Below are 25,244 nucleotides of genomic sequence, written 5' to 3'. Positions count from 1 at the left end.
GTAGATTCCCTCTCAAATTTCTCGTCTGGGAACAGAAATGGCCTGCCCAGGCAATAATGCATATGCCAGCTTTATGACACATGGGCCAGATCATACAGTCAGTGTCTACCAATTGGCAAGCTCTACATGTGCCTGATTGGTATGGTACACATGGGCCAAATCATACAATCAATGCCTACCTATTGGCAAGCTCTACATGTGCCTGATTGGTGTGGTACACATGGGCCAAATCATACAGTCAGTGTCTACCTATTGGCAAGCTCTACATGTGCCTGATTGGTATGGTACACATGGGCCAGATCATACAGTCAGTGCCTACCTATTGGCAAGCTCTACATGTGCCTGATTGGTGTGGTACACATGGGCCATATCATACAGTCAGTGTGTACCTATTGGCAAGCTCTACATGTGCCTGATTGGTGTGGTACACATGGGCCAGATCATATAGTCAGTGTGTACCTATTGGCAAGCTCTACATGTGCCTGATTGGTGTGGTACACATGGGCCAGATCATACAGTCAGTGTGTACCTATTGGCAAGCTCTACATGTGCCTGATTGGTGTGGTACACATGGGCCAAATCATACAGTCAGTGTGTACCTATTGGCAAGCTCTACATGTGCCTGATTGGTGTGGTACACATGGGCCAGATCATATATTATAGTGTGTACCTATTGGCAAGCTCTACATGTGCCTGATTGGTGTGGTACACATGGGCCAGATCATACAGTCAGTGTGTACCTATTGGCAAGCTCTACATGTGCCTGATTGGTGTGGTACACATGGGCCAAATCATACAGTCAGTGCCTACCTATTGGCAAGCTCTACATGTGCCTGATTGGTGTGGTACACATGGGCCAAATCATACAGTCAGTGCCTACCTATTGGCAAGCTCTACATGTGCCTGCTTGGCATGGTACTCGCCATCCGTTTTGGTCAACTCCTTGGTAATGATGAGTTGAGAGATGTCAACCCGGTTGCAAAGTAAGTCGGAAATAACCTGCTTCGCATGGTCAGCCGCTGCCTCAGGGTTCCTAGAAATGTATAATCAACAGACTCAGTGCCAATATTTGATATTGGAAAGTTGATATAAAGTTTGCATTAGGTAAGAGAGTAAATTATAAATCAAGAAAACACTCGGCGCAAATTATTTGGAGAGAGAATGAGAAATGTTTGACGTTATGATTAGTGCAGGGTAATGGCGCCTGTGACTCAGGAGAGCAGATCTAATGCAATGCCAATGATTTATCACGCTTCATCAACGTGCTCCACTGAGCTACTTGTACAATTTGTTTGAACACTGTAATATTTACTGCTATTCTGGGATATTTGCAGTCATACATGAGCAAATGTCTGGCAGTCATTACAAATAAAACTATCACAGTTTGAATGATCTGAAGAAGAAAATATTTGCATAGAAATAAACGACATAAGCCATGGTGAGTTTGAATGCATATGCCTGACACAGGTTAATCATACTTGGCACCGAGTTTATGGAAGGACTAAAATAATAAGCGATTTTAAAGGATACTGAGATGGTAGGGCTGACAATCATCAGCTCCTCTCTCTTCCGCAATGCATTGGCGGGTTTAAAATACAGTGCATCCCAGCCAAACGGTTTTAATTTGTTCTGGTTTTGGCATCGTAAGGCAAAAATGTTGTATAGAGGGTTATAGAAACCTATAGTACTTGTCTAATGCTAACAATCCTTGGTGAAATCATTAAAATCTTATATACGTACTGTACCTACATATTAAAAATCAGTAACGAAATAATGTATTAACCTTAGTAACTATAGTCAACTTATAGTTAACCTAGTAATTCAAACTTCATTGCAATGGTAATAATTTTCTTACTTCTTCCTTTAATGTCGTTATCAAACATAAGACCCATGACTAACGAATTAAAGTTATATAGGCTACATGTATGTAGGTAGTTATATACATATAATGAATTAAAGTTCATAGTAAATATTATATTGAACGCTAAATCGCACAATAAACTATCACTTTCGTTCACTTTTCACAAATTTTCGTTTCGCTCACGCAATATCAAGCTTGTTTAAACATGAGAAGCGCTGAACTGAGAGGAAAAGCGATCATTGTAGCATCTCTTTCATGTGTTGTGGGAGAGAGTTCGATGAATATTATATCTGCATCTTTGTTATTCCGACGTATTCAGCATACCAACCGCCAAATTTGAATTTCGAGTGAAATTTATTGTTGATATCCTATAGTGAAAAAAATGTCTTATGACGGGTAAAAAAACATCGTGTTCTACACCGTAAGGCGAAAAAACCATATAACAGGAACATTGTCACTTGAGGGTGCATTGTACTTTTAAAACTAGTGACACCTTCAACAGGTTGTTTTTGACAGTTGCATGTTGAGGAAAGTTTACTCTGTATCTGACTGGCAGAGCAATTTATTAGTAGGATCCCTCTTCCGCGAGCATAACAAAATTGCTCTCAGGTTCATCATTCAAATAGCCACTGCCCAAGACCAATATAGAGTCAATCTGTTCAAAGACAGGTTTTGGATTCAGCAATTCATTTTGCTATACACATATTAATACATGTTTACTCACTGTCCCAGTCTATCAGCTGTCCTCAAGCGACAGCAAACAAGGCAATTTTAACCACAGGATTTCACGAAACCTTGGCCTCATTTCTTGTGTGTTTCAATACTATTTTAACATTTGCGTATTTGGTTTATAATTGGAAATATGATTCATCAGCAATTGGCAGCAACACTTCTATTTTTTTGGGACCACCTGAGGCATTTATCTTGTGCATCTCAAGCTGGTAACTTGTGTTTTACACTTACTGTCATGCAAGTGCCAAGTATTATTGGTACTTTGCCAACAAACATTATGCTTATTAGCTAAAGCTTTATACGAGCTAATATTATATAGTACTGTAGCTATTAATAATGCTTGTAGCTTTCTACAAAGCTTTTCTATGACCAAACATATAAATACTTGGGTATTCTGTTATCAGTTCAGTTGTCTCTGGAGAGTGCAATAAACCACATTTCTCTAATTTAATACTCTATTTGATTGCTTCTGTGCAGAAACATAACAGAAGCTAATTGGCGACAAGGATTTCACAAGGACAAGGATCATAACTGTTCAAAATTGCACCACTACAATGGCAGAACTAGCAGACCTGATCAAGCTAATGCAGAAGCAGCAGGAGGACCAGAGACAGCAGCAAGAGGAATACAGACGTCAGCAAGAAGAGCAGCAAGAGGAATACAGACGTCAGCAAGAAGAGCATAGACAACAGCAGCATGAGGAGTTCAAGCAGCAACAAGAGGAATACAGACGTCAGCAAGATGAAAGAATGGAGGAGAATAAGAAACTGATGGAGCTACTACTACAAAACCTACAACGGAAACAAGAAACAGCAGCAACCGCTGTTCCAGCCTTCCCAGGTTTTGACCCAACAGCAGAGCTACTAACAGATTACATAGACAGATTCAACACCTTCATTGCAGCAAATTCTATTCATCAAGACAAGATTGCTGGCACTTTTCTCACCAACCAACAGCCTACACTCTACAAGCAGCTTAGTAATATGGCAGCTCAGCTTTCAACACCCAAGCAGATCAACGACCTCAACATGGATGAAATACTGGAATTTCTCAAAGACCAGTATGACCCTAAGCGCTTCATTGTTAGAGAGCGTTACAAGTATTGGAGTGACATGCAGAGGAAACCTGGAGAAACTATTCAAGAGTTAGCTGCCAGAATTCGTCAAGATGCAACTACATGTGCCTTCATAGACATTACAGATCCATTAGATGAGGCTCTCAGAACAAGATTTATCTGCTCTGTAAACAATGAAGCAGTTCTCAAATCTCTCTTCAAGGTCAAGGACAATGAACTCAACTTCAACAAAGCTATACAGGTAGCACAGGAAACAGAAGAAGCAGCTAAAGTTGCCAAAGAGACAGTTTATAGAAACTCGTCTAAAGTCAACAAGGTTGCTCAACAGAAATCAAGATACAAACCACTACAGAAAAACAACTCTACACCTGACAAGCAGAAGGAAGGAAAGCTATGCTACAGATGTGACCGAACTAACCATACAGCGGATGACTGCAGATTCAAAGCAGCCACCTGCAACTTTTGTTCTAAACAAGGTCACATAGAAAGAGCATGCAAGAAAAAGAAATCATCTGCAGCAGGAAAACCAGTAAAGATGATAGAATGCACATCAACCAAGATGGTGAAACTTGCTGAAAACATCAAACTGGAGGGAGACAACTTCACACTTGAACTGGACACTGGAGCTTGTGACAACTTCATCTGTAAATCAATATGGGAGAAGCTAGGAAAGCCAAACCTAAAACCTACTACAGTTAACTACAAATCAGCTTCAGGACATCTCATAGAGACGCTTGGCAGATGTGAGCTAACTGCCCAATTGGATGCACAGAAAGAAGTCAGACTACCATTTGTGATTAGTGCTGTACAAGATCTCAACCTACTAGGAAGAACTGCTATACAGCAACTAGGCATCTCTATTGATGACAAGCTACAACAGAACCTTGTATCAACAATCACAGAGAACCAGCCAGATGGGAGGTTACAAATCAAGTGTAAGGAGATGTGCAAAGAATTTCCAGAAATATTCAAAGACGAGCTAGGATGTCTCAAGAACTTTGAACTAGAGATAAACTTCAAACCTTCAACAAAGCCAGTCTTCTGCCGACCCAGACCAGTTCCTATTGCCTTGACAGAAGAGCTCAACCAAGCATACGAAGCAGGTGTAGCTAAAGGCATATGGGAACCAACTCAATTCAACCAGTATGGAACACCAGTTGTACCTGTACGCAAATCTACAACAGGTCAAGCTGCAGGGAAGATCAGAGTATGTGGAGACTACTCCAAGACTATCAATAATCAGCTAGAAACACATAGGAAACCTATCCCACTACCAGAAGATCTAATCAGAAAACTAGGTGGAGGCTATTGCTACACAAAGATTGATTTAGCAGATGCCTACAATCAAATATTGTTGGCACCAGAAAGTCAACGACGACTAGCACTATCAACACACCGAGGAGTACTACTACAGAAGAGGTTGCCCTTTGGCATAAGCTCAGCACCAGGGTATTTTCAAGAAATCATGGAGCAACTGACACAAGACCTCCCAGGAGTAGCAGTATACCTAGATGATATACTAGTGAGTGGAGCCAATGCAGAGAGCCATCTACAAAACTTACGTCGACTTCTTCAAAGATTAGAAGAAAGAGGGCTCAGATGTAGAAAAGACAAGTGCTGTTTTGCTCAACCGACAGTAGAGTATCTGGGACACAAACTCACTTCAAAGGGAATCACTAAAGGAAAGAAGGCAGATGCAGTACAACAGATGCCAGTCCCAACAGACTTAACTCAGCTAAGATCTTTCTTAGGAGCTACACAATTCTACAGCAAGTTCATACCCAATCTGTCACAACTCACAGGACCATTGCATAAACTGACACGCAAAGGAGAGACCTGGAAGTGGGGCACTGAACAAGAAAAGAGCTTCAACAAACTGAAAGATATGCTATCAACTGATAGTGTCTTAGCACACTTCAACCCAGATCTTGACATTGGAATCTCATGTGATGCTTCAGAAACTGGACTGGGAGCTGTACTATTTCATCGTTATCCTGATGGAAGTGAGAGACCAATAGCCAATGTTTCAAAAACACTGACCAGCACACAGAGGAAATATGGACAAATACAAAAAGAAGCTCTCTCAATCATATTTGCTCTAAAGAAGTATCACCAGTACCTGTATGGTCGACGGTTTATCTTGGTAACTGACCCCAGACCTCTTCTTACACTTCTAGGACCTACCAAAGGAGTTCCAGCTCTAGCAGCCAACAGACTAGCACGATGGGCACTGGTACTAAATCAGTATGACTACACCATAGAATACAGATCTACCCAGCATCATCAAAATGCAGATGTCCTCTCAAGACTGCCAGTTGGACCTGATAAAGAGTTTGATGCAAGAGAAGATGAGGATGATGTTGATACAGTATGCACTATTCATCAATCCAGAGAAGTCAACCGATCTGCAGAAAAGACAGTTAGCAAGATACACAGCTACAATCTTGGAGCACCATGCTATGCCTTGTATCATGGACCTAGACGCAACAGACAACCTAGATGGGTTCCAGCCATTGTTACTAAGATATATGGAACTCGTAGTCTCAATGTCAAAGTGGTACCAAAGGGACCTACTTGGAGAAGACATGTTGAACAACTCAGACCAAGATACTCAACAGAAGAAGATCAAGACCCTGGAGATAAACCTGATATAACAGAGGAGACAAAACTGCAACTACCAGCCCCTACAACTGTAACAGAGCAACCTCCGTCTAGAAGAAGACCACGCAACCCTCGTCTACCTGATGGAGATGAGTATAGCAGAGACAAACCCCGAAGGTCTAAGAGAACCAGAAAGAACCTTTAGCTTAGTGAGGAGGTGTCATGCAAGTGCCAAGTATTATTGGTACTTTGCCAACAAACATTATGCTTATTAGCTAAAGCTTTATACGAGCTAATATTATATAGTACTGTAGCTATTAATAATGCTTGTAGCTTTCTACAAAGCTTTTCTATGACCAAACATATAAATACTTGGGTATTCTGTTATCAGTTCAGTTGTCTCTGGAGAGTGCAATAAACCACATTTCTCTAATTTAATACTCTATTTGATTGCTTCTGTGCAGAAACATAACACTTACCATATTCGCCAATATTCCTAAAGTAAACTAAAGTCATCAGAAAGCACGACTAACAATATTTATCAGGTCATATCACAGCCAGAACAATCTTTATTGCATTTCCTGAGAGGATGTAACAAGGTAATGCTTTTTACTTTAATATCATTGTTATACAGAATGCCTTTTTACTTTGTGATCATTAATATAGTTGATACTGTGTTTTCAGTTGTCTTATTCAAGAATATGCGCATTTCTGCTTTATATCTGTTATATACTCATTTATATCAAATCGTAACTTGTTATTATCACTCATCTGCTACATATTATCGCGAGTTTTTATACATCGTTGATGCTACTCTCACTTGCTAACAGATTTGCTGTTGCCTCTTTTATTATTTACTCTTCATTTAATTTCATTTTAGATTCACGATATGTCGGTATATGCATATATATCAAATAAACATGCCATTCACATACAACTAACAACCGATAATCCACTGGATCTCAGATCTATTAGGAAGTGCAATACAACAGGTTTTGCTAAAAGGTAAAATTTCCACACTTGTTTTGTAATCAACATAGACCTAATAAGGATTCATTATATGCCTTGATGAATGCTGAGGTAGTAGGTGTAGCGGCCATATCATAACTGGGTGCTGCTATAGGGTGTGGTCTACCACGAACGCCTCCCCAGTAGCTGAGGGAGGTCTACCACGTGACACAGCATGCAGTCTATCACTGTATAAACTGGGTCAACCTAAAATATTTACCACTTACTGAGGGTACTTCACCATCATCATTTACCATTTTCTAACTTATTAATTTATTTATAGATAAATATTAAAAATAACAAGGCGTTGCGCGCCAGCTGTTACAGTCTCATCTTGACAGTTTTTACTGGAAAGTGACGAGAGAAAATCCCAACGATTCATTTGTTGCAATTTCAGAAGGGATGCAAAGTGTGTATCGTTGAAAATAAAAAAAATTGTGTTTATGTGTTATAAGAGCAAGTGGTGTTTTGAATTATAATAGAGAGACAAATAATTTATGACAGGCCGCACGCTATAGTGATAATGGGAAATAGACCTCACGCTAGAGTGTGGTAGACTTCACTTTATAGTAGCTTGTAGATTACAAACAAACGGACAAATAAAACAAATGCATCATACAGAACAATAAAAAATTAATGTAAAAACTATATTAATAGAATAATAATCCATTAAAAAGATTTTCATTGTTCCTTTTGACATGCGAACTGAAGTGCCGGATCAAAGGCAGAGTTTGTGATAGAGATACGCGGCTTAACTCACTCTAACATAAGTTTGTGATAGAGACACATGACTCAACTTACTCTAGCATAAGTTGGTGATAGAGATACATAACTTAACTCACTCTAACATAAGTTGGTGATAGAGATACATAACTTAACTCTCTCTAACATAAGTTGGTGATATAGATACATGACTTGACCTACTCTAACATAAGTTGGTGATAGAGATACATGACTTAACTCACTTTAGCATAAGTTGGTGATAGAGATACATGACTTAACTCACTCTAACATAAGTTGGTGATAAAGATACTTGACTTAACTCACTCTAACATAAGTTTGTGATAGAGATACATGACTTAACTCACTCTAACATAAGTTGGTGATAAAGATACATGACTTAACTCACTCTAACATAAGTTGGTGATAAAGATACATGACTTAACTCACTCTAACATAAGTTGGTGATAGAGATACATAACTTAACTCACTCTAACATAAGTTGGTGATAGAGATACATAACTTAACTCACTCTAACACGAACTACGTAAGGTTTAAATTAACTTAGTTTACTTATTCTCGTCTCCTTTTTGTTTGATTTTCGCTAACCCCTTCAATATCAGCTATAAAACTGCAGTTTCGTGTACCTTTGAGCTACATCTGTTGAAAATTACATTGGGTGTAAAGACAAGTATTCGCTCAAATTTTCCACGAAGTTTGAATGTTGACCATATAAGATTATAAAGTTACTCTCAAAGTTAAACTTTGGATGAGAATTATTCAGTTATGGTTCAGCAGTTTAATTATCTTACTACTGAAAGCTCAGCTACTGTACCGTAATTGAGCAGGTGCATTAGGTTAGCAGCCTAGTCTGACTAGTAAATCTTTTTGTACAGAAGTGAAACTGTTTAGTTATAAACAATGACTGATAAAAAAATTAAATATTTGGACTATATGAAAGCATTCTAATTCCACAAAGTCAAATGGTATGAAAAATGTCCTAACATTGTCAATTTGTTAGATCCCTTCGACAAGAGCTGGCGGTGTAGACATCTAAAAACCATTTAAGCTTCATAATACATCTTCTGCTTTAATATGACACAAGGATAACAAAAGGTTTTTTAAAGAGTAATATTTCCTATACTAATTGGCATCATTTTTTAAAGTCATGCTAAGAAAATTCACGAAAGTTCCCTAGTAATAAAATAAACAAGATTTGATATATGTATTATATACCAGACATACAAATCCGTGGAAGAGACAAACGTAAATCTCACACATATCGGTGTTGTCCACAAGGAACTTACCTACGTATCTACAGTACCAGTAACTTAAGTAACTTACCTATCTATCAGTATCACTTTCAGACACTGGTTAATGAGATTCGCAACAAGTTGGCAATTGTCACGCCTCACTGTTTCTATTCCCTTGCAATCGAGTTTGTCATGTTTGTCTGGTTTAGTGAAGTACAAGCCTGCATATCTCTTTTTGTTGATAAGCAAGTATGGAAAGTAAACCTGTAACAATATGCAATCAGTAACATACTCAGCTGCAACGACGAAAAGAAAAAGACGTTCTTTTTTAGACCATGCAAACGCAACCACACCACTAAGTACGGACTGTTTTAAACAGCCTGATTAAGTACTTACTACCATATCTAATATGCGCCATGTTTCCATGACACAGTTAGTCTGCAAGTCTACGTCATCCACAAGATGAAAGCCGCAAAAACTCGCAAGCGAGTTTTTGTTACTTTTAAATTTTATCAAATGTTTCATGCTTGATCACTTTCAAGTGATGCATAATAACATGCCGCGCAAGCTATTCCATTTTAAACATTTTCCAGTCATTATTAGTTTTGAAAGCATGCTGCTAAGTGAAATAGTAGTGTGGCGCTATGACCTTTGGCCGCTATGACTATTGGCCGCTATGACTATTGGCCGCTATGACTATTGGCCGCTATGACCTTTGGCCGATATGACCTTTGGCGTAGAAGTTCCTAACTTTTTTAACAAAGTGCCCTCATTAATACGCAGCACGCAAATGTCTGTTGAAACACTTATTGTGTGGCAAAGCAAACGCATGTACAATTTCAAATATGCATCATCCCACAATGGAAACCATGGATTCCATGTTCTTGTTTATCATTTATTAAGGTCATCTATCAAGGTCATTTTTATATGTTTATGTATTTTCATATCAAGGTCATTTTCATAAACATATGAAAATGAGCCTAGACATAGCCATCCTGACGACAGGATATGTTTACTTATTCTGATTTATTCCTGATAATCAAAGTACATCTACATTATTATTAGTCATGGTGCTTCAGTCTTTTCGCTTATGGTTATATTTATACATCAAACAGCAAAATACATGGTAATTTTAAGCACTTGCTCTAGAGTTTGATTCCTGCACTGATTATTTGTTTGTACAAAAAATAATCAGAAGAAATTTTAATTTATTTACAAATTCAGATATTGAGTATCAAGTAGACTGCATATTGACTGTTGACATCATTGCCTGGCTCATTTCCTTTGGCCCCAAAAAACTTCTAAAAAATTGGCAACTTGGAAGCAACTACTGGTGTTCTCATCTGCCTAAATGTACCTTAGTTATCATTGCTATCCATAGACCTAATAAATATACAATTAAACCATAACTGCCACGAACAACTTTTATCGTATTTACTAGGTAAATCAGACATGCTGATTCCAATTTTGTAATCAAAATGAAGATTAGGCCCCTAACTTTCAGAGTAATAAAGGATTTTTTATAGCGTTTTAATATCGGTCTCGAAAACAACACATAACAAGCTCCGCCCATAAATACTTGCCGTAACCTAGCTTTTTAGGAACAGAAGTTACGTAGAGATGTTTAGACCGATTTAGAATAATAGAGATGGGTGTTTTAAAATATATTAATATCTAAATCCAGCTTTAAAAATAATATCAGTCTTTTCTGAAAGGTAGATAAGCTATTTAGCATTGCATATTTAAAAAGCGCGATAACAACGCTAGCTCGTGATGAAACCGCGCTTTTTGAGCTCATTTTTCTCGGCGTCCAGCCCATTTAAACGTCATGTAACAAGCTGCGAGCAATTTTAAATAGTTTATATCCCTTTCATAAAAAACTGAAATTATTTTACAGGCTGGATTTCGATAATAATGGGTTTTAAGACACCCATCTCTATTATTCTAAATCGGACTAAACTTTCCTAACTTCCGTTTCTGAAAAAGCTAGGTTTCGTCACATATTAATGGGCGGAGCTTGTAATGCCGATTGTGTTGTTTTCGAAACGGATATTGAAACGCTTTAAAAAAGCCTAAATGACTTTGAAGGTTAGTGGACTAATCTTTATTTTGAGTACAAAATCGGAATCAGCGTGTCTGATTTACCTAGTAAATACAATAAAAGTTGTTCGTGACAGTTATGGTTTAACTATACTATTAATTATATATAGTTAACAGGCTACCTACAATGTAAGTTCTCTGCCTATGAAGACAGTGAGGCTACGAACTTGTTGTGCCTGGCGCAACTTAACACAAGCGTGAAGCCAAGAAAAAGTAGCATCAGTGTTTGACGAAATTTGGTTGAAAATGCAATTTTAACAATCTAAGAAAGGTCTCAGATGCAGTAATGTGCATAGGCCTTGAAAGAACATATGAGTCAGCAGAGGAAAGAGAACATGATATGACTTTTCGAAGATGAAGAGACAAGACCTCAAAAAGGGGTAGAATATAGTAGACTGAACTCAAAGGAAAAAACTAGCAATACCACAAACATTTCAACAGGGAGCATCATGGAGTGAAAAACATGTGCGGCTAACCACAAAAGAAACACCATCCAAAGAACCAGCGACTAAAAAAAATACAAGGAAACCTTTTCAATTTTTTCAAGTTTGTTTTTTCAAGTTGAATGAGGGAAAGTGCACTCAAAAGTGGCCTATGTTGAGATTTACGAACGCAAGTACAGATCGTAATGAATGACGAAGGGTGGTAAGAAATAAAGCAGGAAGGAAACCCTGAATTAGACCTAAATAAAAGCAGTCATAGTGATGCTGACAGATTGCTTGCTGCGATGATGCTTGTAGGTAAGTGGTCACTGAAAAACCAACACTGACTCTACACACAGTGTGAAATGATGATCCATATATAAACATGAGTCATCAACACACCTTCATTGAGCATCCTTTTTACTATAGAGTCAAGAATGTAGCTGTTGCAACAGGTTTATTGCCATAATTAAATTAAAAATAATAAATAAATATAAGGATGAAATATAAAAAAGCTCACAATGGCTATGATATATGGACACAAAAAACCATAACTCAGCATATTGAAGCTGATATTTTTCATGTCTTTGCATCCATGAGCACTCAAATGTGTAACTCTTTAGCAGGCATTGTTTAATGAAAACATGTGCAGCCAGGAAAAACCAAATAAATCATGAAACAATTAAATATTTCGAGTTATTAAAATGACATATTCAAGTAAGTTCAAGTTTAATAATTGATGTTGCTAGGAAACAACATCAATGGAAAACTGCATTTAGAGAAAAGCAGTTTAATATTTGCACTGTTGATTAACGCACACTTTTTGTTCACATGTTCAGGATTCTAGCAACCATTACCAGTATTACATCGATTAAGGAAATTGAGAAGACTTAATTATAATATAATTTGTTCACGATTGAATGAACGAGGTTTTCATTAGTGGCAAATCTTGTTACGACTAGACAGAAAACCAAAATTTGATTGTAAACATAATTACCCATATTCCAGATGCAATAACAAGCGTATTCACAGCAAATCTGGTAAAATAAACACATTCTTAACAAGTTTAAAAACCTATGATAAGCACCCAAAACTTTAAATGCTTAATCTTGATGACCTATTGATCAAGTATTTGCTCACAAATGGCAGACACACAAAAACATAATATATTGTGAACACACATATCACTGAGCAAGTTACTTTGTAACTAAAGGGTCTAACGGCTTGCAACACCGTGTGCTCTATGCTCTATTATATGACTAAAATCTTGTTTTCTGCAAAAGGTATTGCTGATGGACACGAAGAGAGCAGCGGGTGTTCCCTTTCTTGCGAGTCATATGATGTGATGTCACCATTACATATAAGATACATTGCTGTGGATGTTTCATATGATTTAAAGAAACCACAAAACCTCTATTTGAATGCCATTATATAAGGTTTGAAGAAAACAACACCACCCTTTATTTGAATGTCACTTCCATTTGACCGCCATTTTGACATTTTTTGATCTTTACGAACCCATAATAACAAGTGATCAGTAGAAAAATGTCCAAAAAATAGTACGTGCTAATAATGATTCGTTTACATCAATAGCAATTAATTTTTTCTGTTGTTGCTGTAGCAGTTGCCATGATTTTAGTGACGGTGTACCTGAGAAGATCGATCGACACAATCACAATCAAAGTCACCAAGGTCTAAATCATATCCATTGTTTTCAGATTCGTCCATCATGTGGTTTACAATTTCACTTGGAGACTTTAAAATATTTTGAGCATCGATGAGAATACTCTTCAGGAACATCATACAACATAACAACCTTTGTTATGGCGTATTCTAACTTTAAAACGTTAAAAATGTCTTTACAAAATAAAAACATTATTTTCATTTATTTAACTCCAAGTCTTTACATTTTTTTTCTTTAACCTTTGAATCGACGCTATCGAAATACTTGATAACAGCACCACGCTAATATTTTATAATCGAATAGTTTCTTGTTTAACTCGGTCTGATACTTTGATGTATATGAAACGCGTCTTAGAAAAAAGCTGAGGCCAACGGCATTAATGTCGATTCGCCAAAAGGAGCGTATAAAATATAAGCGACATTAGTATTGCTTTGCCTGTGAATGAGCTAAACCTACCGTCCCAAAAATCTGATGAGCCAGTCGAAAAATACAGCCCTTCCCTTTATTTGAATGCCACCTCTAATTAAACACCACTATAGGGGAAGGGCTGAAAAATAGAGCGCCATGGCGTTCAAAAAGAGGTTTTACAGTAGGTTGATTAAAATTGGTAAAATTGGTGTAAACATATGAGCACCCGATGCTGATTGGTGTAAACATATGAGCACCCGATGCTGATTGGTGTAAACATATGAGCACCCGATGCTGATTGGTGTAAACAGATGAACACCTGATGCTGATTGGTGTAAACATATGAGCACCCGATGCTGATTGGTTAAAGAAGAGACCGTATGTTACCGAAGAAGAGACCGAAGAAGAGACTGTATAAAGTCATTGTTAGTAATATTAGTTTCAATGGAAGCATTCCAACTCTTTCAGAAGATATCTAGTCAATATTCCCATCGACACTGCCAGTTGTTCTAGCAAGTGAATCGCAGTATTTGCTGCAAACACTATTTCCATTTGGTTGAAAGTGAAATAAGAAAATGTCTTGGCATTGCCATCGTGAATCTTTCCCTAATTTTACTAACAAACTTTGCTTGTTTGAAATGGGCTAATTTCTTTCTGATTAGACATTGTGAGAGGGAATCTAGGAACAGGGTAAGATGGCAGTAAAACACTTCAACAGTCCATCACTCGAAAGTTGAATAACAGCTTCAAGGCAGTTTGTTGAGACATCCAATATATGTAGATAGATATGCATTATGAACAGAGATGAATTATTCCACAACTGCTCCCATTAAAACATGAAGAAAATGAGCTACAAGATTTCAACAACTGTGAGGCAAACCTCCACTAAGGGTGAATTTTTAATGAACATTGCATATCATATGCGATCAAGTTCTAGAAAATATGAATACCAATTGACACAAAAATTGAAAATCATGTCATAGTAGGCTACTAAATGCTATAGTTTTCAAAAATAAAATCATATTTTTTACCACAAATTCAAAGAGGTTGTTGATATCCTCAAATAAAATTATGCAAGTTGAAAATGATGAATTGATTAAAATCCATGATATATATAATTGATTTTAATGCATTTATGTTCTATGTATATATATTTATATAGGCTATGTATATATACTTGATGAATGCCCGACGTTGCTTGGTAATAAAAAAGTTTATGCACAGAAAGTTAATTTTTATTCAACATATAACAACATTTGCCATCATAACTTTCAAACTTCAAACCACGAAAACAGGTTTTGTGCAGTTCAAATAAATTAAGAGAAAAACTAAAACAATTGTAAAGGTGTTTAAATGTGAAATAATTAGCAATGGCTACATAAAGTGTGATTTGTTACAATGGTTACAATGAAAAGTCAATTGATACTGATACAGTTAAAAATCACGAATACGGCGAAGTAATAATAACAAAAAGTACATAGAAGTGTGTCTATAACAAAAGGTTACTGCTGCTAAAGAAGCTATCCATCAAAATTTTGAATACGACTATTCTACTGGTACCTCTCAATACTTGATAGTCGATACTGGCACAAATGTAACAATGAGATATAAAATTAAATACATCGGTGAAGCACGCGAGGGTACTTTGTCTTACCGAACCAAAAGAGAATGTAGAGGCAATTCCTAGTCGAGAATGTCCATGTGAACACTTTTTGGTTTAATGATTTCTAGCGGTTGCCCTTTGCAATAACCAGAAATTGAAGATTGAAATTGTGCTGTTACGGTTGCACTGTAACGGAACGTTTCAAATTGAAATGACACAATTGAAAACTACAAATAAAAAAAAATGAATAATGGATTTTGAATAAGCTTTTAAAAAAATTTCAAAAGCAAAACAAACGCAAAAGGTACAATTAATCCATAATAAAACATACATAGTTAGCTTTAATCATAGCGGATAAGAATAGGGATAGTATACTTGAGCTAAATATGATAGGAACAGCTTAGTTTTGTGGTTAGGCGCGTGTTTGCGTTCTTGCAATTGCAATCGTCGCGAGTTCAACTCCAAAACGGTTAGGATTTTCCATTGCAAGGTTTTAATCGTTCTAGCTGGACACATCGATGACAGAAAACAAAAGACAAACAATGAGATTCATAGATATAATATATTATATTATAAACAGGGTACAACATGATGTTCCAACCGCTTTTTTAAAGATATTTGCAATATTTACCCTGGCCAGGATTGGCACGAATAACTAAATAATAGAAGTACAATTGGCCCTTTATTCAAGTCTCCATGACTGCAAGTCATTGACATGCTGCAATATTGAAGAAACTAAACAGCCATTCTTGCCCTTGTCTCCAGCTATCACTGCTAGCTTTTGATCAGCGATATGTAGTAACATTAGTAATGGAATTCCTTCTTCTCTTATAGCAATATATCTTCTATTTCAAGGGTGTTGGTTTAAACTAAATTATCTTATGGTTTGTGGTTACAATCAGAAACCAAATATATAGGCTATAACATGCAGGTGCTTGCTATAATTTGTATTTCCAGTGAGTTATATCTATTATTACCTTGCTAAGGGTGAAAAGTTTCTTCAAGCAGTGTAATGAAAGTATCTGATTCAAACTTGGGCTTTTAGCTTAGGCTCAACTAGAATATGGAAAAGGGACTCACCTTCTCAAACTCAAGCTTGATTGGTTTCACGAATTTGCTTGAAATGAATTCAGCAGCTTCTTTGCCAAGTTCCATGGCCTCAGCGACTGTCTCTACTCCAAACTTCACCATAACGGAGTCTGTATCCCCATAGATTACCTGCAACAGAGAATTACAAGTATTTTACGATTACGAGAAGATTATTACGTAGCAGCATCATACTAAAACTTTCATAGCAAAAATCAGAAGATGGAAGAATAGATTCACAACCAAAGCGACTGACCAATAAAAAAGCAACACCAACATAAAAGGAACATTCCTAATATAAACGGTTTTCACAAGTGGTTAATTTGCACATAAGTTCTAAATAGAGGATCATCTTTAACTTCTGGGGGTCCTACCACACAAAGTCGTCGTCAGAATAGCCACTTTTAAAATCACTGTCACAACTTTTAAAATCTCTGTCGTCACTTTTAAAATCACTGTCACCTTTTTGCAAGTTGGTAACCAAAACAACCTCTTTCTTCACATTCATTATTTTAATGCAAATATCTATTCTGGTGGCACTGGGTTGCGTTAAAAACCTGAAACTTGCTCAGTTCGAACTTCTGCTAACCAAAAGCATGGCTCAACCAGCGACCTTTACAAACTTATCAGTGATGTTTGGGAGCGCTGCTGATTACTCCGCGAAAAGTGACAGCCGTCTTAGGTTTTTAGGGCTACATTTCTTGTACTGAAAATAGACCGAGATTGTCTTTAATAATCACTGTCAGTTACAGACTTGGAAACGGATTTGCTGTCAATGTCGTGGCATTACATTGCCGTTTACTTTAATTATTTGGCAGTCTATAAATGCTGGGCCAGATGCTTCAAACCAAAACTAGTGAAGTTTCGGTTGAACGTGTTAATTTATGCTACACGTAGCACATGTTTCGCTGGTTCTAACCGAAATCACGAACTGATTGAAACACACAGAATTATTCGGCGCGGTAGAATCGTGCTAGCGAGCACGATTCCAGCAGCTTTTGCAATTAGTATAGTCCAAGAGACGTATAATTACACACAATAAAAGCTTAAGTGCAATTCAACATAGTATACACAATGCAACTGCTTAGATTGCATTATTGTATGTATTTATTGTTTGGACGCTATAGCTACACATTGTTTATTTTTTAATTATATTTCCTTTTTAGCAGCAACCGTTTTGTGGTAAAAAATGTGGTTGCCATCTTTAGCGCAATCAAGTCGGTTGCATCGTATGGTGGATGGTAAATTTTCTTAATATTTTTCTTGCGTGTCGCATTATGTTCTCGGACTACATATATTTTAAAAATTGCTAGTCGTGTTCGCTAACCAACAATAGCGCAATTTAAACAGTTACATCGTGTGTTCTATGTTGCATTGCTTTAGTACTTTTATTGTGTGTCGCGATACATGTCTTGGACTATACTAATTGCTAAAGCTGCTAGAATCGTGCTCGCTAATAATTTGTTTAATCTGTTAAAAGCGTTTCGTCGACGAACTCGGTGGGCATGCACAGCTCAAATAATTCTGTGAATTTCGACCGATTAATTCTGCGTTTTTCGTGATTTCGGCCAGAACTCAGAACCAACGAAAAATTCGTTTCGTGTAGCCGTACCTTTAGTAATCCTACTTACACAATATCGTCACCTACATTGATAAATGGTCGTCTCGTCTGTCACTTTTTAAATATCCCTGTCGTCGGGTCGTCAAAATCGTCACAAAACATGGGAGGACCCCTACTTCTACTTATTCCCATATCATGAGAAATGCTTATAAGGAGCGAAAACAAACATTTGATATGAGCACTTAGTACTAACTAGGATAGTGCCTGTTTTTGTGAGCCCCGGGAATGTTGATGACAATTGCACTAAGGGGCATTGCATGTTCTGTACAAATACTAGCCATCAGATTTAAAACATTATATCATGTGTCGAACATGGCAGTGTCTACCTTTGTGTCACACTTTGGCCTATGTACACATTTTTTTCCGAGTTAGTCTGGAGAAAGGGGAGGGAAGGGGATGTCTTATACTCTTATACTGCGGAGCGATTTATGTGTAAAACTATACACACATTTACTAGTAGGTATATGAATTCACATGTTATTTTCATACTAAACCCCTCTAGGCCAGTGTTGATCATTTCGACATCTGTGGCAGGCGTTAAAAACAACTGAGAATGGCTTAACAAAGATGGCACTGAAAAGAAAATCATATTCTGCAGATTACATGTAAAATATGCAGCTGAAAAAATGGAAAGTTTGGAGTTGGCGTGAGACTTGTATGGGATTGGCGAAAAGTGGAGGTTACTCTTACTAAAATAAAAAACAAAAAAGTCAATCGCAGGCTAAAAGTTAGATGGCCGTACCTTATACCACTGGAGTTAGCAGCGCTGATGAAAAGTGACATCATAGATGAAGATTTCATTTGATTTTAGCGACAGGGTATTTGGAGTGACATGAATGGTTTTGATCAATTTCTCAGCATGTTATTAATGCTATAGTTACCAGAATAACTGTTAATATGTTGCAGTAACATACCATGTGATGTGAGCAAACCATTCAGCTTGTTGCCTCTATTCTATTCTCTTTAATCAGTCATAATTTAGATTTTAAATTTTTATTCTGTTCTTAATGTTGGATTCTATCAAGTAAATTTATCGTAAATTTTTTTTGTTTTCTTTGATACATTTTATGGCTGGTGGCAAAAGAATTAGTTACACCTAGAAAAGATAATGGTAATTAGGCGTGACATTTCAGTTCAGATTAAAATAACAAGATTAATAACATGTAAAAATAAAAGCAAATGAAATGGACATAGAGCAAGGCTAATAAATCAGAATTAAATTCCATAAAAAAAATCACTACCGCTATTGGTCAATCGGCTGCGATAAATTGCTCAACCCATCTTTAATTACCGCACCCTGGCTTTATCACAGGTGCATCTGTAACTTGACACAAATAGTTTTGTCCTAAGCAATTTGAAATTCTAAGTCCAACGCACTCAGAGCAGATGAACTTGTATCAAGTCAATGTCATAACAAAGACGCCTCAAAAGCCTTTCAACAAAACCATCACATAGATTGCGCCTTATCCGCATCATCCATTCAGTTTATGACGTAGCACATGACCACACATCAAATACTTCCTTCTTGCTAAGTGTCCCTTTTCGGAATAACCACCCTGGTGACCCTCTCTAAATAATTCAAAAAAGTTGTAATTAATTTTACTACTCGCAATCACTGTCTAATAATAGTCTATATACTTCTATTGGGCAGTCCAATCCTTTTTAAAGAAAATTAGAACTTTTTTACAAATGGTGTAACAAAAATCTTTACTATAATACGAGCCATATCCGTCTGAAGCCTACTAAGAGTGTTAGCAAAAAACAGTATGCATGGGTACTGAACTCACATTTTAGGCCTAATAACTCAGATGCATTAACTACTGCGCTACACACACTCACTACTTTAACCAAATATCTGTAAAATGGCCGACCATTTTGCAAATAAGAAGTGAGAAAAGTAAGTTGTTCACACAATTTTTAAAGGAAATAGCGTAGCAAGTAGTCTGCAGTAAGCTGTGGAGGTAGAGAGCTGGTTTGAGATGTCAATGTTGGGTAAGCAGTCATGATAGCTTATCGCTTGTTTACAACTTTGCTAGGCTGTGCTTCCATGACGCACAATACCATACCTACGCAAATTGAATCAAATTACTGCCCATATTCAAATGAACATAGTACATCTCATTGAAGTCTTCTCACAGCGGCTATAAATTGGCTCATCCACTAGTAATAAAATTTAGGTCAAGACAATTAAGGAATTAGGCCAATAGATTGGGTTACATCTGCCGATGACCTTTGTACGACTTATCAATGCTAAATCTGTTTGCATAGGTGGTTTCTCAAACAGCCGAGTTCCTAGATATGAAATTTTAACAAATTATGATTTCAGAGCTGCGAACGTTTTTAGCTTGTTTTTTGAAACAGTTGCGATTTTTTGTTAATTTGTGCTACAATACAATTGTGGTAAAACATATTATCTGCTTCACGTTAAAAACCAATATTAATGAATCATAATTACTCGATAGCAGTTGCTAGTTCTTATTTAGTCTGTGTGCTCACAGGAATGATCTAAGCACAATCATTAGTTTACTAGCATCTGGTTGATGGTAAAGACCAAGAATATTTTACAAGGTAAAAGTTAAGACTTTGTAAAATAGTTAAAAATGAATTTACACCTAATTTTATCAGAAAGTATTAGTGTTTGTTATCATTGGCGGTTGTTTTTTATGTTTGAGGTGATCTGACTGAATGTTTCAAGGTGTTAATTAAACATCTTGTTTCATTAACAATGTTTAATGTTTCAAGATTAAAATCGACAAAACTTGATCGCAGCTAAAACGCTCAGAAGAAAAGTACGTGCGAAATGACGTCAGGTCAGTAGTTGTTATCATTGTGAGAGTAGATATCGATTATTGCATTCAAATTGGCACATTACGCGTCTCTATTCTGTCTGTCTCTTTGCAACTATAAACATATCATAATCACGATAATCACACTTTCTCTTGATCTGAGCGTTTTAACCAAGTACTGCGCATCATGGAAACATAGTGATTATTCTGCAATAAACGAAAGCCTGGAAGTTATTAGTAACCCATCAAACCGGTGTCTACACCTGGTGTTGAATGAAAATAACCAATCACATTCGAGCATTGATACATCGGCGAAGTAAATCCTGTTTTTCAGTTGCCTTCATGAGCGGCTCTGCGTATGTTTTAATGACATTTAATTAAGGCCATCAAGATAATAGTACCGCAGCCACGCACCGCGGCATAAAAATAATAGTACGTGCCGAGACGCCATAGCCTTCCTGTAAAATAGGCAAATGCATCCTGATAAAGCAACGCTAATGGACCTCATTTCAGCACCTGTTAATTACTGCTCATAGCTCTTTATCGACCAGGAAAAACATGGGCTGACTCATCTCATGTGACCAGAGATATTGCGCAAAGCCATCATATAATATTGAGCTAAGGCATGTCTTTTAGAGCAATAGTTTTACCACATTCGCAATAATTTTTGCTCATATTGGCACTGTTACCTACACAGACAGCCTTATCACCGGAGCATTTAAATCAAACACACACTCCATCAAGCAATCGTACGCTTGCAAAATCGTTTAGGAGAAATGAAGCAGATGAAGAGAAGTGTGACAGTAAGCTCATTTGTGCGGTCGAATGAAGCTCAATGATCACAGATGAACGGAGCCAACCTGAACCAGCTCAATCAGATAACAGATTACATAATTGCTCATGCTAACAAATACCTTGGAGTTACACCCATGAATTGACATTGCTTGCAAAGTCATTCATCTGACAATATCTTTTTCCGTGAGAAAAGGACATGGAACCATTATATGAGTGGTATTTAAGTCCACATGAGGTGATACTATTTAATTTATTACGGGTAAAAAGACAAGAGGTCATTATGCCAACTGTGATAGAGTTTAAGGATTTTGAAGTCAATTCTCTTTTAATAGGGGATAACTCCATAGCTCCATAACTCTGTGATGTCCTATGATCACTTTATAGACCTAGTGTCTGTTTTAGCAAATTTGATTAGGATGTGAATATATCACGAACAAGTGTTCATTACGAGCTACAAACTATGAAATTCTAATGTGTTTTTCAGTTCTAACTATCGTTAGGAGAACCCTTAATGGAGGTGGTAGCTATATATACTGATGCTCTTAGTTACACAGGCCTAGTATGTAATGCTTGCTCCATGCTATGGCGCCTTACAGTGCCTCACGTTGCGTGTTCACAACTCGAGTTGTACAACTCAAGTTGCACAACTCGAGTTGTGAACACGCAACGCGACTTTTCAAAAGTAAGGTGCAATATACTGGTATTACGGTAGCATAACCGTAGATCTGGTTATATTAACAATGGTATATTAATAGGCACCCGTTAGCTAATAGAAATTAAACTATGTATGTACTGTAAAACTAAAACTAATAGCGAATTATTAGAATTATACTGTGCCGAGTTTGCAACTCGAGTTGTACAACTCGAGTTGCACAACTCGAGTTGTACAACTCGAGTTTGTAAATATAACTCGAGTTGTACAACTCGAGTTGCACAACTCGAGTTCATCAAAACCCAAGCCGAGTTCTTTCAACAGCAACTCGAGTTCAACAACTCGGCTTGAGAACATCTCATCATTTTATTTTCTCTAGCTATATGGAATTTTTTTGTGCATCATTAAACGCCGTTGAAATAATTTCTATGTTCATTTTCGGTGTTCATTCAGTTTCTTGTCAGATTCTAGAGAGATGACTCTTTTTTCATTTGAAAAAGAAGTTGCCCGGCTGGCTGCGAATTTCTTTTTCCCAAACAGGTTTACATACGGCAGTAAAATTCTGGCTCATGATTGGCTTTAGTAATTGAGTTTTAGTAACCAAAACTTACATCATTAAAATAGAAATCAATAGTTATAATTAGAAAGAAACACAAAATTCTAAATAACGTAGCAAAACTGATGTTATCATTCAAAAAGTGCTGTTTAAACGTAAGAGGCGCTCACTTAAAACTCATTAATTTAAGCGATTTTGAATAAAATTTTGAAATTTTGTGTATTTCTCTAATTATAACTATTGACTTTCCATGTAATGATGTAAGTTTTGATTACTAAAACTCAATTACTAAAGCCAATCATGAGCCAAAATTTTACTGCCGTTTGTAAAAAAAATTTCGCTGTTCGGTTCTCATATAGATTGTTCTTAGTTTGCTTTTTACATTCTACAATTGTTTTTGTCTCTTTATATTTATAGAAATGAATATGCGCAAATCTCGCCATTATATATAATTTAAATATGTATACATATTTAAATTATTATTAAATTTCTGTAAATGAGACACCCCAATTACTCACTTTGCTTTCTTTACGAGCCCGTGTTAGTTTTGCGTATAGGTAACACAACTCGAGGTCATAAACCCAGGCCGAGTTGTACGATTCGGCAACTCGAGTTGGACAACACGGCAACTCGAGTTGTACAACTCGAGTTGTGAACGCGCAACGCGAGGCACTGTAAGGCGCCATACCATGCAGCTTATTGTCCTCAATGTCTGCCCTTTCACATACTGACCAATTAAATTAGATTTTTCTATTTTTGTGGGTCGCATCAAAGAATTACTGTACATATATTGGCAATGCACCAAAACTGCAAAACAGATTTATATGGGTAGTTGGAATTCCTCTGAGAAAAGGAGACAACTTGTACCCTCAGCATTGTAGAAGAATTATAGAAGTTTTAGGGACGATTGAGGTCGATGGTAGTATTAAAAATCTAGCGGCAGCTGGATATCTGCTGCAGTAGGTATTCATGTGCCTGCAAAAGGCTTAATTGAGATCATGGCCATAAACCGCTTGCTATATAACAAGTACATTTGTTGAATGCAAAAAATGAAGTTATTGAATTCAACCAAGATAACAGTTGTCCTCTAATGGATAGTGTAATAACAGTGTGGAAAGATTATCATTGACAATAGCATGTAACAGATAATGTCAAGTTTACGGGATATGCATAGACATCAACTATTGCTGATCAATACACAACTCCTACTGCAACACATTTGTGGCCTTTTTATGGCATGATATGAAGTTTTATGTAAATTAATTCGGTTTCAAAATCAGAGACCTTGTGGTTCAACATTCATGGTTTTATAAACAAAGGTGTCATCTAAATTATGACAACTTAAATGTGCCCATTGTCCAATATTGGGTTTACCTAATATTTAATTCTGTCCAAGCAATTAAATTAATTTGGTAGCTAAAGAGGTAAAACACTAGCATACTCTGTTGAATAATTTGAGTAAATGTTGTATAGCCTGATGAAGAAGGATCCAATTCTCGGCAAGCCGGTTCAATTTAACCATTAGCTATCACACGAAGATAAAAGCACGACATCGGCATATCTTTTGCAACAGAAATCTGCTGAAGACGTAGGTCAAGATTGTGCAAAAATGTCATATATTATTATATGTTGTCATATATTACTATACCATTGTTTATATGAAGTCATACATAACCCTATAATAGGGTTATGTATGACTTCATATAAACAATGGTATAGGATAGTTCGTGAAAATAGAAGTCTTATCCAGCGATATTCCCAGCTATCTGTATCGGCGGTGAATGAATTCTAGCCACACCAAGTTTGACATCTGCTTTAATACCTTAACATCATTACAACATGCCATTCAAGGGAACGGTTTCATTACACAAATTGCAACACCAAACATAGTGTGACAACTTAATAGAGGCAGCTGTTGCGCAATTGAAGACAATAGAGATTACAAAATATTTCGAGAGGTAGGTTTAAACGAATGTCTTCAGCTTTTGCTTCCTCCTTGGAGACCTAAGGAGTGTATAAAAAGGCAGAATAGGAGTCAAAAGCCAGATTGGAGGTGGGTAGCGTTACCATCTCCATCTCATTAAGGCGTTTTTGGTAGTTGTAAAGAATTGCAAAGTGACATGAGCTAACCAAAGAGGTGTCGGATAGTCTCACTAAAAAGGTAAGAGGCCTTGTAAGTAAATTGTAAAGAGAGACGGATTGGTATATAAGGAATGCCGCGAGGGTGATACAAGCTGAAGCAAAAAAGACCTTGATGAAAAGCTCATGGTTTGCCTTGAAA

The 25,244-nt window shown here is 36.8% G+C and overlaps 1 protein-coding gene across 2 annotated transcripts in view; it reads right to left on the bottom strand.

Moving 5' to 3' along the window:
* The window catches only part of LOC137409002 (DNA polymerase delta catalytic subunit-like), an 84,197-nt gene that overhangs the window by 9,720 nt on the left and 49,233 nt on the right, over nt 1-25,244 (bottom strand). For both annotated transcript variants that reach the window (XR_010980265.1, XM_068095534.1), the window contains exons 16-18: nt 16,548-16,685; nt 9,342-9,514; nt 881-1,033 (exon numbers count right to left, since the gene is read on the bottom strand). Coding sequence is in view for 1 of the 2 variants with exons in the window: in XM_068095534.1 (XP_067951635.1) it covers nt 881-1,033; nt 9,342-9,514; nt 16,548-16,685 (464 nt within the window). In the remaining variant the exon portion in view is untranslated. The remainder of the gene's footprint in view (nt 1-880; nt 1,034-9,341; nt 9,515-16,547; nt 16,686-25,244) is intronic.

Source organism: Watersipora subatra, chromosome 1 (genome assembly GCF_963576615.1).
Source record: "Watersipora subatra chromosome 1, tzWatSuba1.1, whole genome shotgun sequence".
In the NCBI taxonomy this organism is placed as follows: Eukaryota; Metazoa; Bryozoa; class Gymnolaemata; order Cheilostomatida; family Watersiporidae; genus Watersipora; species Watersipora subatra.
Note: the sequence above shows the minus strand (reverse complement) of the source record. Positions and strands in the feature narration are given on the sequence as shown.